Raw genomic sequence first — 13,249 nt, 5'->3', positions numbered from 1 at the left:
CGCCAAATATAACCCATGCTCACTCCCTTGGTCGCTTTGCACGAGCAGTCAGGCTTATCCCGGAGGCAATGTATAAAGCGTCTGCGCAACACACACACAGCAGCAACACACTAGGTACACCACAAAAAGGAACGCCACACAAGGTTATATATAAAAATAGCCTTTGTATTACCATAAACACATTAGATCATAATCACACAGTTACACTGTGCCAACGGGCACTGGGCAGTATTTACAGGGGATTATATACACAGGACAGGGCCACATGGGCCACCGTCAGAAATAGCACTTAGTAGCACTTCTAGAACATAGAATAATTGTAGCACAAAATAATACTTGCAGAACACAACCAGTAACCACTGGTAAAAGGTAGGTACACACTACGCAATCCTAACCCCTTTAGGCATATATCACGCAGGGAAACATAAACTCACTAGTATAACCTATACTAGGCAAAACAACCTCCTAATCATGAAATCACAGTTAGAGGTATCACAGGCATAAAGGCATTGCACATTATGCATAAATCACATTAGGCATCAGGTAACGATCAACATAACCACAAATCACCACTCGCCTTGCGCAGCATCACAGTAGGTACTGACCCCAGGCCAACTGGCCTATCGTGAGGCTCAAATGCCCTTAGTCCTGAATGTCCGGGCTGCAAGCTGCAAATGCAGTAATGCGCAGGGCACCTCCTAAATGTTGCAGATGCCCACTAAGTGCTGGGCAGCTGTGGAAAGGAATCTGGGCATAAGTGTGCCTCCTGAGCCCTCTCTCTGGGTTCTTCAATCAGCAAAATGCCCCCAAGCACTCGTGGGAGCCACGTTGGCTCTAAAATAAATATGCCCAAACCACGTTGGAGCCATAGGTCTCTGAATCATCAAGAAATGCCCCCAAATCACGTTGGAGCCACGGGCTCTAAATCATCAAATGCAGCTGCTGCCAAACAACGTGGGAGCGGCCCGCTGCCCTCCGGGGCCACTCTATCCCAAGAAATGCCCCAGACGTTGGAAGTACCGGCAGGAGCAGGGGTGTGCCCCAACACACCCCCCAACCCCTTCACAAATGAGCCCCTTTCACCGGGCTGTCATGGGGACTCCCCTGGTCTCCTCTGGTACAGCTCCTTTCACATGTGGGGTTCTGTGGAGCACTCCTCACCAGGGCTCCCTGGCGGCTCTCTTTGCTGCCGTAGCGGCAGCCTCCTTTGGGACCGTCAGAAGGGAGCCTGCGAGGCTCCGGTCCCTGTCTAGATGCCTCCCTCGCTGGGGAGGCTTCTTACTCCTCTCTTCCGGCCTTACTTCCTCCACGGCTCGGGCAGGACGGTTTTTCACCCGGTCCCTGTCCTGGGACCGGGAATTCTCCCATGAGCCTGCAAGGCTCCGGACGTCCGGAGCGGCTCGCGGTTCTCCTCCCAACCATACGGGAGGGGTGCCCGGGCTGACAGCGGCCTCCGGCTCTTCTTCGGGACAGGAGCGCGGGGTAGGCTCCTGTCTGCTTCCTGCTTCTTGTTGGAACACTTCCGGGTCGCCGCGGGCAGAGCGGCGGCCCCCAGTATTCCAGTTTGTGTTGGCTGCAGCACGGGGCACACGAGGGGAAGGCTCGCTCTGAATTTAATATACAATGCCTGGTGGCAGGCTGCAGGCAATACGGGGTAGGCTCCAGTTAATTACCCTGGTAGGGTGGGCACCCGCTAGGGCATGACAAGCTGGCACAAGGTCCCTGGTGGGGTGGGCACCGGCTAGTTATATTAAAAATCGGCTAATATGCGGGGTGGGCACCAGCGCCGAAATCGGCAATTATGCGGCAGGCATTGTGGGGTGGGCACCCGCGCCGCAAACAAGCACCATCACAGGGGAATCCCTCACCATGGGATTCTCTCTCCAAGGATGAACAGGGAGGACAAGTGCAGCGCTGAAAGATGCAACCAGGTACTGGGAAATCCAACGGCGCAGCACAAGGTTTCCAGGGCAAGGAAAAGTCCTAAGAAAGTCATGTTGAAGGTAGGGGGGTCAATATGCTGGGCCCAGGGACCAGTTCACAGGGCCCTCCAGGCAGGGAGTCAGTCCCCAGTGGAGGTATCTCCTGGCACCCAGCAGCAGCAGGCCCCCCTCAAGATAGGATCCAGAGTGAACAACCTTACAAGGGTCACAGCCCCTTTTTATACATACATTTTCTTTGTCTGGAGGGTGCAGGGCAGTGGGAAAACCAGGCGCAGCTAGTTCTGAAGCACTTTGTTGTGCTCAGCCCCTCTCCCCATTCACAGGACAGGCTAGGGACATCAGTCTTACCACAGGAGGCGGAGCCAGCATTGTGTAGGGAAGGTCCAGCCCTATTCAGGTCCCAGGTGTACTCCTCCCTCCCATCAACATGCGGATCTCTCCATTCACCACCGGGGCAGACCCATCCTGACACATGGAGCCAGGCACACCATCCAGCTCCAGCCAATCACAAGCCAGACAGTCAATTCACACTTACTACACAGACATGCCAACTTCTAGAAGTGGCACTTCCACACCAGACACGTTAAATCTGCGCACACCGTCGCGCAGCATTTAATCTCATGAGTTCACACATACCAAACTCACCCCTGCACTCCCCACACATCAGGAACTACCATGGACACACACATTCCCCATGCATTCCTATGGGAGGGCAGGCCAAGCTCACCACACGCACTCAGACTGCGCACGCACTTTACACTGGGACACAATGTTAAAGGGCGCAGAAGCCAAAAACAACCAACACCAAGTCATATTTAAAAGCAAAAAGTTTAGGGGTGAACCTGCCAAAAGGGCTAAGTCCAACAGAGTCCATTTAGGATTTGTTTTTTATTACAGAATTGCCAATCCAAGATGGCCACAGAAGCATGCATGCACCTGCTTTATGAGGCCCATGTGTGCATAAAGCCATTATGGCACATGCATGCAAATGCCCTGGTCATCATAGATCAGCTGCAAATTTTCCATTTTTAATTTAGTGTTACAACATGGCTGATGGCCATTATAGAATGGTAAATTAATAATGAAAATACATTATGCTGCAGTACCTAAAAAGGAAGTGGGGATCCCAAAAACACTTTGCAGATGCCTGACCCCCCTAAAAGTAAGATTTGGGAACAGACGGGACAGAAATCACCAGGGAGCGTCAGAGCAGAACAAGGACATCGGATGAATGTGGTACAGTAGTGAATTGACAGGGGGCTTAAGGGCACTGGGATGTCTGGTGCAATATGCAGGGTAGAGACCAAGGAAAGATGTGTACTTCCCTGGAGTGCTGAATAACATCAAAAACGGAGTCCCCTTAAACCTGTAGTGAATTAATACAACTCAGCCAATCAGAACACTGTAGGATCAACATGCTCTTCAGCAGGACTAAATACAAGAACAAGGAGTAAAGGCTGAATCAAGAGCAGAGACCTAAGATATATAGCACAAACATCTAGTGACGAACAAGGGCTGACCGTAAGTTCACTCTAAGTATATGTTATGCGTTGAGAACAATAGACCTACAACAAATAGCTAAATATGTCTGTGCCATAACCTAAGAATTGCTCTAGAGCCCTCTTTTCTTTCCGTTCCTGCTGTTGCATTCATTATCTGGGTCCAGAGGTAGCAAGGGCAGGGTCAAGCGTATCATAGGGAAAGACTGTGAAGGCTGCGACTATCTTTGCGTAGCTCATATCGATGTCCATATTTATTGCCCTGACTTTCACTCCCATTTACCACTCTGCTCTCCTTATGCTTCCCCCAAGAGGGGGTGTGGGAAGACGTAAACTGTATGGGTTGTTTGTGTTTGTTAATGCAGTGTTAAATCCGGGTTAAGGTTTGAACACTTGTTTACAAATGGGTGGTCCACTGTATTGTGTTTTAAGAGTGTGACTCAATGTAATTACTTTGCTTTACTTACTTGTACCCTTTACTTTAAAAAAAGGTTGACATTTAGAAGAATAATGGTAAAATTGATTATGCACATGAACTTCAGTCAGGCTTTAGACTAGGATGCACCACAGAGTACTCAACTTTCAAAATAGGTGATGACTCTCTCTGCATTCTAGACAAAGTGGAACCTTACCTCCCTATCCACCTACATGATTCTATACATTCTTTGAAAACTGGTGTTAATGCAGGGAAGCTTATGGGTGTGAAAAATGTTTTTCTGGTATTTCACTTCCTCACAGGCTTCCTTTGGCCTGTCTTATATTGTTGACAGCATCAGCGACATTTCCACAAATAAATATGAATATGGTCATTTAGAGAAAGGGGCGGCTCCAGGAAGAGACGATCATACCAGAATTGAATGAAACACGTGTGTTTGCATAGCTTTTTACATAGGGCCTCGCTTCCTAACCTTTGGTCGGCGGACCCCTTGGGGTTCGCGTCACGTAGTCAGGAAGTCCGCAACTACTTAAAACATTTTTTTAAAGCAATTAATGAAGTAAATAAATAGGGAAGCAAAATTTAAAATTGGAAACGTTTTGTAAATGTGAAGACATTTGAAATTGAAGCTAAAAATGAAGGCCCAGATTTATCAAGGGCTTGTGTTGCCGAATGCATCACACAAAGCAACGCAAACCTTTAAATTAGAGTTAATATGCCATCCAGACCTGCCTGAATGGCTCTGCATAGCATAGTAAATTTTGAGTCGCTAAGGGAGCACAAGTCGCTTCCTTGCATAACTCTGCTTGGGAAAGGCGTTCCATGTGTGTTCCCACGCATCCACTCATGGATTTTGGAGCATTCCCAGATGTACTAAGACTAGTAAACTTGGGAATCCATCAAAATGCTACACCTTCCCAGATGAGGCTTAACAAGCAGAAATATTTGTATTTCCCCTCGTTATTTCTCCTATTTTTACATGTACTGCGTTCTGCAGCACACATAGAAAGCGGGAAATGCCTCAGGGATTTATTGTTTTTGTTCAGCAAGGTAACCCTTCCTTCACAAAAATAATCTTGCCTGGTGCAAAGGTGCCTGCACTGGTGCTTGACAACTACAACTGCGCCTGTGCAGAGAGAGAGCAAGATTGCACCATATGTTGGTAAATATGGCACATTCCTGGTTTCTCCATTTGACGCAGCGCAGAGCTACATGCTGTATTTCTGTGTTGCACCAAATGATGACAGATCTATCCCTAAATTGGTATCCTCAGATTGATTCATGGGAGCAGTGCAAGTGCATAAATCGGTGCATAGCATGGACAATTGGTGATCTCAATTCAATTTAGAAAAACATCAACCTTCCCTTTAAATTTAGATTTTTCATATTTGCTTGTAAATTAAATACGTTTCATCACTTGCGTATTTGTCTAGTGAATGTTTGTTTCTTTGGCCGTGGTCCCCGGATTCCAGTAATGACTCTGTAGTGATCTCCAGATTCCAATAGTGATTCAGTTGGGAGTCCTCAGATTCCAGTAATGATTACTTGGATGTCCATAGAAGTCAAAGGGTTAAAAAACGCAGACTTAGGGGCCGAATCTGATCTCATAAGTAAGGTCTCCAAACAGGATTCATATAGAGCAAATCAGATTCAGAGCCTATCTTTCCGTCCGAATCGTACCCCATTACAAACGACCAAGTATGATGCAAAGATTCCGTCCGCGCCTACCGAATCGTTTACGAACCCGAATCTATCCGTCTAACTCATACGGAGCCAAATCGTGCAGTGCAATGGAGCCGGATTCCGAACGGGAAGATACATTGCACGATTCGGACAGCTGTATCGAATCAGTCTCAGCGAGTGTGAGCAGCTGACGGAATTGAGCTTCCGGGGTCCAGAGTAGGCAAACTTCACACAGAGCACTCCGATTTGCTCACAGGAGGTGCACATGGGTCCCCCCGATCCAAGCATGCACAGTGTGGCAGGCAAAATAGGGTGCCTGCCACTCTGTGTACGCTTTTCCCCACCCACCCCATTTTTGCTCTGGGAGCCTGTGTACGCCTCCGTACACAAGCTCCCATAGTGTGCTATGGGAGTCCTGCCGAATCGAGTCCGTAACCATGCGGTTGCACCGTACTCATTCGGTTGGACTCGCACAACCCGTAGCGCTTGGAAAGCCCTCCAGGTCCGATTCTTACGGAGGGCTTACCAACCGAGATCGGAAACAGCCCCTTAGGGTATTAGGAGCTCCTGAGCTTAATCTACGCTGTTTGGATACAAGAACTACTTTTTTCAAGCAAATACATATGGTTTCCGTGTTTTACTCAAATTGTTGCAGGTCTTTACAGTCGAGCGGTGTATATCTCTGTACAGAGGGGTTCAAGCATCTCACTGACCATTATTTTGATCAGTTCAGCCCCCTTTTTAAAGCATTGAACTATCCCTCCACCCTGGCTTGATTCCTTACCATTAAACGGCAGCATCTGTCATCCGATAGTACAAATGGACCCATTAAAAATTACACCTCGGAGTCAACAAATAGGCTGGAATTTTTCTCTTTGTTTTCCTTTTCTACCATGGTAAGGAAAGCATCATTGGAGCCATTCAAAATGACTCTTGGCAGGTGTATATTAAGGAGCAGCTGCCTTCCAGGACTCAACCAACAAGCCTTGTGGACTTTATCCTGGGCTCACATCAGGGCCCAGAAATATCCTCTGGGCAAGAGGCTAGGGGTTAGTTCTGGGTTTATACAATGCTGTGTCAGCCAACATGGCATCATTGTTTCCTCAGTATTTTTAGACTTTGCTCTTTATGATACCTTTGTCAGTGCTCTTGGTGACCTTGTGTGTGATGATTTCTCTTTCCTCCACCACTCTTAAGTCCCACACTTCATTCTAGGGGTCTTGTTGGTTAGAAGACAATAGCAAATCTCAACTCTTAGTTGAAATGCAGTGTTCTTTTTTAAGTTGAAAGCTAATGGTTTATTGTTGAATACAATGAAAATAAATGTACTTCTAGTTAATTCTCTTACAATAAAACGAATCAACCCTGGCCAGCGTTTTTCCCTTATTCTGTAAAAATATAGCCCTTTATATTTTGGTAGTCAGTGCCGATGTTGACTTACATTGCTGTTTGCAAACAGAGCAAATGTATATTTATAGATCTTTAATGCTGTTGTTCTGTACTTCTAATGCAAGATTTTTTTATAAATATATTCTTGTGTGGTCTATATAAAAACAAGTAAATAAAAGGAACATTAGTTGTTTGCTTGCTGGGTGATTGACAGTTTTGAGAACTTAAGGAATTTGTACTATCGGCCTTTGCTTTAGTCAAAGATAATATGCTCAATGTTTCATGAAATTTCCATATTGTAATTACATTAGCTTGAGTCTTATGTTGTTTTCAGATGTGTCCAGCTCTCCACCAGGAGTTTATGCTCAAGAAATGTATGAGTTCAGACCAGATGAGCGCTTCAAGTCCCCGCCCATTCTCCCACCTCATCTCCTACAAGTCATTCTCAACAAAGATACTAATATTTCAGTAAGTTGTAATTACTTAGATACTTTCTTATATTGAGGCATTGTTTAGGGCTATCAGTGAAAGCAAGAGTGTGCCTCACATACAGTGAAAACGCATAGGTGTACAGGTTAATCAATATTGACTGTTATAATGAATAGAAGGAAGACTAGGTTCTCAGAATGCAGCTCAAAAGGTTTGGGAAATATTTGCAACTAGAAAAAAAACGTTTACTGTGACTCAAGGTCCGAGGCAGTTGGCCTGGGTCTGGTAGCTTAGTGGACTATCGTGTCCACTGGAGGGACCTCCTGGTCACAGGTTCACATCCTGGTGGGTTCACCCATCCTTTCATCCTTCTGAGGTCGATAAAATGAATACCATTGAGTTGGGTAACAATAAACATCTCTTTTCAGCGCCAAGATGCCCTTGGGTGAACGTTTGCTTTACAAATACACATGGTAAGGTATGGTACGTTATGTAGGAATCCAAGTACAGCACCCTGTGTGCACTGCTACGACCCCTGCAGACTCAGTGCTAGCTTCAGTCTCCCCAAAACTGTGTTTGCTTGCTACCCCTGATGTTGTTGCTTTTTATTGTCCCTCAGGTGTTTTACATGCGTTGCCATCATCACTTTACCACAAACAGTTGCAACAACAAATCTGGCTCAAGCTGTTATCAATGATGACAGGCTTTCTGGCTGTTAGTGTTTGAACATGGGGCATAGCCCAGTAGTCGGGGACCCATAAATATACAAGCCATTTTCAGCCACAGGCAAACAAAAGGAATACTGCCATCACAAAGGTGTTGCTTGTCCCAGTACTTGGCTGGTTTTGGTAGTTTTGATGCTGGAAGGGCTGCTTATGTCGTTGTTGGTGGTTCCTCTGGTAGTTGGGATGAGTCCCAATTACTCATAGGTCTTGCTACAAGACCACGGTGTCCAAGCATAAAGCAATGATTTATGCAGAGCAACTTGCCTTGAGAAAGCTCATCACTAAAAATATCAAGAGGACTAAAACAAATATAATTTTGAAATTGTTGACGTGAGCCACTCGACATAAAACTGAACCATCAATAAAAGAGATGGTGTTACCTAATCATCTGAAAATACACTTTAGATGTTCTCTGAATATGGGAGATCATTCTTATCATACCATTCAAGGTATTTTACGTGTTTTGGCCATTTGAATTGTCCTTAGAAGGTCTGAAAAGTATATAAAGGCTGAAGGATGCTGACATGATAGGACATTAGACGGTCAATGGCCTTTTGGAATAGGTTGTCATTGTACTACCTGTGCTTCTTTATTTCTTCATGGCACTTAAGTGGTTCCTTCATAATTCTTCCTTACCAGATTTTAAATCTATCCTAACTGATTTGGCCTCAACATAGGCGGCGGCCCTCTGTTGAAAAGACAACACGCATGATAGACACTGGAGGAATGTGGGTAGCCAATCTATCAATATACTACCTGGATACACATATGGTGTGGATGGTGAGATGGTTAGAAGTAGAAATAAATACTGAATGTGTGGACCATATAAATATCATGGAAGACACTGATTTATTTCTCACAGTATAATCCAGGATGAGGGAGATTTACTTACCTACTTCCATTATGCACGGTTTGTTTTTGTTGGGGTGAATATAAACATGTAAAATGAGTTCTGTTGTCCTTTATTCTCCAGATCATCCCCTATGTGTGCTACCTGAGTTAGCATTAGTGGCCAAATGACACTATATCCCAGATTGGATGCAGAATAATAGTACAGTCTTTGGTGACATATACGATGATGGAAGACTTGTCCTGTTATTCAATTAGTAAATTGCTGCAGCCCAAGCCTTCTATTTTTTCGGGGGAACTTGCTACTCGGAAGTGATCCCCAATATCGCAAAACTTAGCAAGAATCTTCCGATTTGGTCCCTGAAACAAATCTTCAAGAAAAACACATAGTGATCCCAATCTTTTACGAAGCGGGTTTATTATATGTGCAACAACGCTGCCCAGCGCATTTCAGAGCACAAGGATCCTTGATCACGAGTCAAAAATTAACTTCACTTCCTGACTTTCATAACCATCACACATGCCCATTTGTTTTAACAAATATCGAAAATAGTCTTTCACTTGCGGCTGCACGAAGTCAATCTTTGTTTTTAAATTCATAACAAAAAATACTGTTAAACCGAAGGCAATTACATACTGGTTTAAATTATATGATAGTGATGTAAAACACTGCTGTGACATATTAGGCAAATTACAATAAAGTAAAGTCCTAATTTGTGGTTGATGTTGTATTGAGCTCTGCTGTGGCAAATTGAACAATAAAGATTTGGTTTAATCAATTCTACATTACCACACTCTTTCTAACATGAATGTATTGCCAGGGTAAAAAACTGTTTCAATTTTATATGCATTGTATAACATTAGTCTGAAACATTACTATAATCAATTTAGCAAATTGAGACAAAGCAACATGCAATGTTCATTAACATCTAATGCTCTATAGAACTAAAATGTGGCCAGCTGGACAATAAAGATTTTAATTCATCAATAGTACATACCATAGTACATTTTGTCATAAATTAGTTCTTATTTCTGCTTTTTTGTACTTCTTTCTGCATTTTATCTGCATTTTTAATAATTCTGCTCAAGTGCGCTTTATACCTATTTGATTCTAATCAATGTTATATTCAATATTGTTTATCAGCAAATTTTATTGCATTACTTTTTTTGCCTCAGTGGGCATAAAGATTTTCACATACAGCTCAAAATTATAAACAATACTTGAGATGAACAATGCTACAAAGTAACTTGCCAATGTCTAGTGTAGCCATATAATTAAAGGGAAACAACCTTTACAACGCAGTCATCCCATCGCACTACATTTACAACACAGTCATTACATCGCAAGATCCTTTACAACACATGTCACTACAACGTAGCCATTACATTGCATGTCACTACAACACATGACACTACAGCGCATGTCACTACAACGCAGTCATTACATCACATGTCATTGCAACGCATACCATTACAACTCATAGTACCCCTACACTATCCAATACTTGCCTTACTGTTGTACCCCCTGGAGTTAGAATAGTAATGTTTACCCTAACACTATCCAACACTTGCCCTACTGTTGCACCCCCTGGAGTTAGAATAGTAATTTCTACCCCTACACTATCCAACACTTACCTTAAATGCAATTTAATGGTATGCGCTGTAATGGTTTGTGTTGTAAAGGTATTATGCAATGTAATGGAATGCGTTGTAAATGTAGTTTTAAAACATTTGTTGTAATGGCATGCTATGTAAAAACTGCATTGTAAAGGCATGCGTTGTAAATGTATGCGTTGTTATGTCATTCATTCATAATTACACCAGCTCCTTTCAGGTTAGATACATTTTAGCCATTTTGCATCTAATCTTCTCACGCAGCTTCCATAATATCTGCAATAAAGTTCAAACAAACTTGTATCTTCATGAATACTTACTTAAAAACAACATTTATTTGATCTAGATATTATCTGAGGTAGTAGTTTTGAGAACAAACCATCTTGGTTTGCGAATACGTTTCATCAATTCATCCCAAATGTACAACTAGTTCCTCGTTAAGGTTGAGACCTACGGGATTGAGTGTGTTGTATCTAATGATCATATTAGATTCCAAACGTCTAAGTTTGTTTACCCTGTCTCCACCCCTTCCTCTGATGGGTATCCTGTCCAGCACACTGAAGGACAGTAAATTGATATTCCTATCATGTTTGAGTCAGAAATGTCTTGCAATTGGGTATCGCTTATCATCATTTTTAATTGCCAGCAGATGTTCCGGGACGCGCTTTTTTTGTGTGAATGGTACTTCAGATGTAGTGTTTGTTGCATGGACATGTTAGCGCATACACATCTCATTGGAGAAGGTGTAGCATTTTGGCACATTCCCAGATATACTAGGTTTTGTGACTCTGGGAATGCATCAATTACCATTGGTGAATGCATGGGAAGGCCCATGCTCCACCTTTGGAACACCTTCCATCTTGAAATGTAACATAATGCAGCGCAGGCAGCTGTGTTGCATAAACATTTTTTACAAAGCCGCACAAGGCTTTGCAAATCCCCCCTTGCATGGCTTTGTAAATATTACTGAAGCATTTGCTATGCCCTTGCATCACCTCGCATCACATAAAGACAACAGAAAGGCTTCATAAATCTAGGCCTAAATGTGTTGTTATACCTCTGTATTGATTTCATGCTGTGTTTCTCTTTCAGTGTGATCCTGCACTTTTGCCTGAACCCAACCATGTGATGCTAAACCACCTTTATGCACTCTCTATTAAGGTGAGATCCTGAGAGGTTATGAAAATATTCAAACAAACCTAGCTAGAAAGTTATACAGAAATGTCAATTCAGTGAAGATCAAATCCTGCTCTCATCCCTATGTCCTCTGACAAACCAGGGCCTAATTCACAAACTGTATTTTGTAGTATGTAAAGTAATATTACATAATGCAAATCACAAACCTAGTGTAAATCTCTACCTCCACCTTTTGTTTCTTTTCTATGGGGAGAGGCTCACATGTAAGTTTACTGCTTAGTAGTAAATGTGGGAAGGAAAGGGGGGGTGGCTAAAAAAAAGGAGCATGACAACTAAATACAATGGGTTTAAGGAGGAGGAAGGAGGGAGGGGTTTAGGTAGGGTTAGAGAGGTGTTTACGGAGTGGCATACATTTCCCCACAAGAGTGAGCCCATTGCTATTCAAAAACTGCACTTCTAAAGTTATTACAGCAAAATTGAGAAAAAACAGGAGTGCATGTACAGAGATGAAGTAAGTCCAGTTTCACACATGTCTAGTCACTGGTACTGCAACAACCTCCAATAGAAAATAATGGAGGTAGCGACTTAAAATAAAACCATATTGACAATAAGGCTAAATTAAATTAAACTATTTAATCTATTTAAAAAGATAAATACATTTCATTTATTGTTAAAAAATTATCTAAAAAGAAAACCTATTTTATGTTAAAATAATCTACTAATGTTTTTGAATTTAAACATGAATGTGACATTAATTTACATTACAGTAAAATTCTAATATTTTAATTAACTATATTCATCTACTTTAATCCTTTCTAATACATAATGAAAAATATATATTCTTTTAATTTACATGGGGTTTCTTTTTAATGTAATATATTCAAAGTAATTTATTTTTAAACTGTGCTGTATCATTTTTATATAAATCTAATCCACAATAATATTCAACGTAAAACATTTTTCTAAATTGTTTCACGTCAATTAAACTGTATTATCTTTTCCTGTACTTTAGCATAGGGAGATCACAGTAATTGGGGCAAAGCTTTCTCCGTGGTAAGTATAGAGAAATTTGAAAAAGCTTATTTTAGGTTTAAAGTATTTTATTGAAGCAGGGTAAAGAAGGAAACAACAGGGCAAGAAAAGAAAAACCACAGGTGCCCCACAATAAATGCATACAGTATATTAGATACATCAAAGCAGTTCAGGCTCTGCAATAGGCTCCTTCCGGCATGGATACGCAGCTTGTGCGCCTGTGGTTAAGGACAAAAAAAGGAGGGGGGGGGGGAAGAGGGGGGAAGGGGAGGAGGGAAGGGGGGGAATGGAGGGGAAAAAGAGGGGGGGGAAAGGGTGGGGAAACAACCCTGCTCCACAACCTACCCAACCAACAAAGCCCCCCAACTACCACACCCCAACCCACCCCCTGTACTGTGCCAATGACCTCCAGCTCTCCCCTCATAGCGACCCTCCGGTCGACTCCGCTACTCAACGCCAACTCCGACCAATCAGACAGGCGGATCCGGTGGCTGTGTCAGTCGTAGCAACCTA

The 13,249-nt window shown here is 43.0% G+C and overlaps 1 protein-coding gene across 2 annotated transcripts in view; it reads left to right on the top strand.

The window, feature by feature from the left end:
• Nucleotides 1–13,249, top strand: part of PRKAB2 (protein kinase AMP-activated non-catalytic subunit beta 2) — a 359,499-nt gene that overhangs the window by 248,071 nt on the left and 98,179 nt on the right. Inside the window, exons 6-8 of one of the 2 annotated variants that reach the window (XM_086964446.1) lie at nt 7,285–7,418; nt 11,660–11,728; nt 12,717–12,757. In XM_086964446.1, the coding sequence (XP_086820572.1) occupies nt 7,285–7,418; nt 11,660–11,728; nt 12,717–12,757 (244 nt within the window). The remainder of the gene's footprint in view (nt 1–7,284; nt 7,419–11,659; nt 11,729–12,716; nt 12,758–13,249) is intronic. The other variant, XM_086964444.1, reaches the window with a different exon arrangement.

The sequence above is a fragment of the Lissotriton vulgaris genome, chromosome 1_1, assembly GCF_964263255.1.
Source record: "Lissotriton vulgaris chromosome 1_1, aLisVul1.2, whole genome shotgun sequence".
NCBI classification, from domain to species: Eukaryota; Metazoa; Chordata; class Amphibia; order Caudata; family Salamandridae; genus Lissotriton; species Lissotriton vulgaris.
Note: the sequence above shows the minus strand (reverse complement) of the source record. Positions and strands in the feature narration are given on the sequence as shown.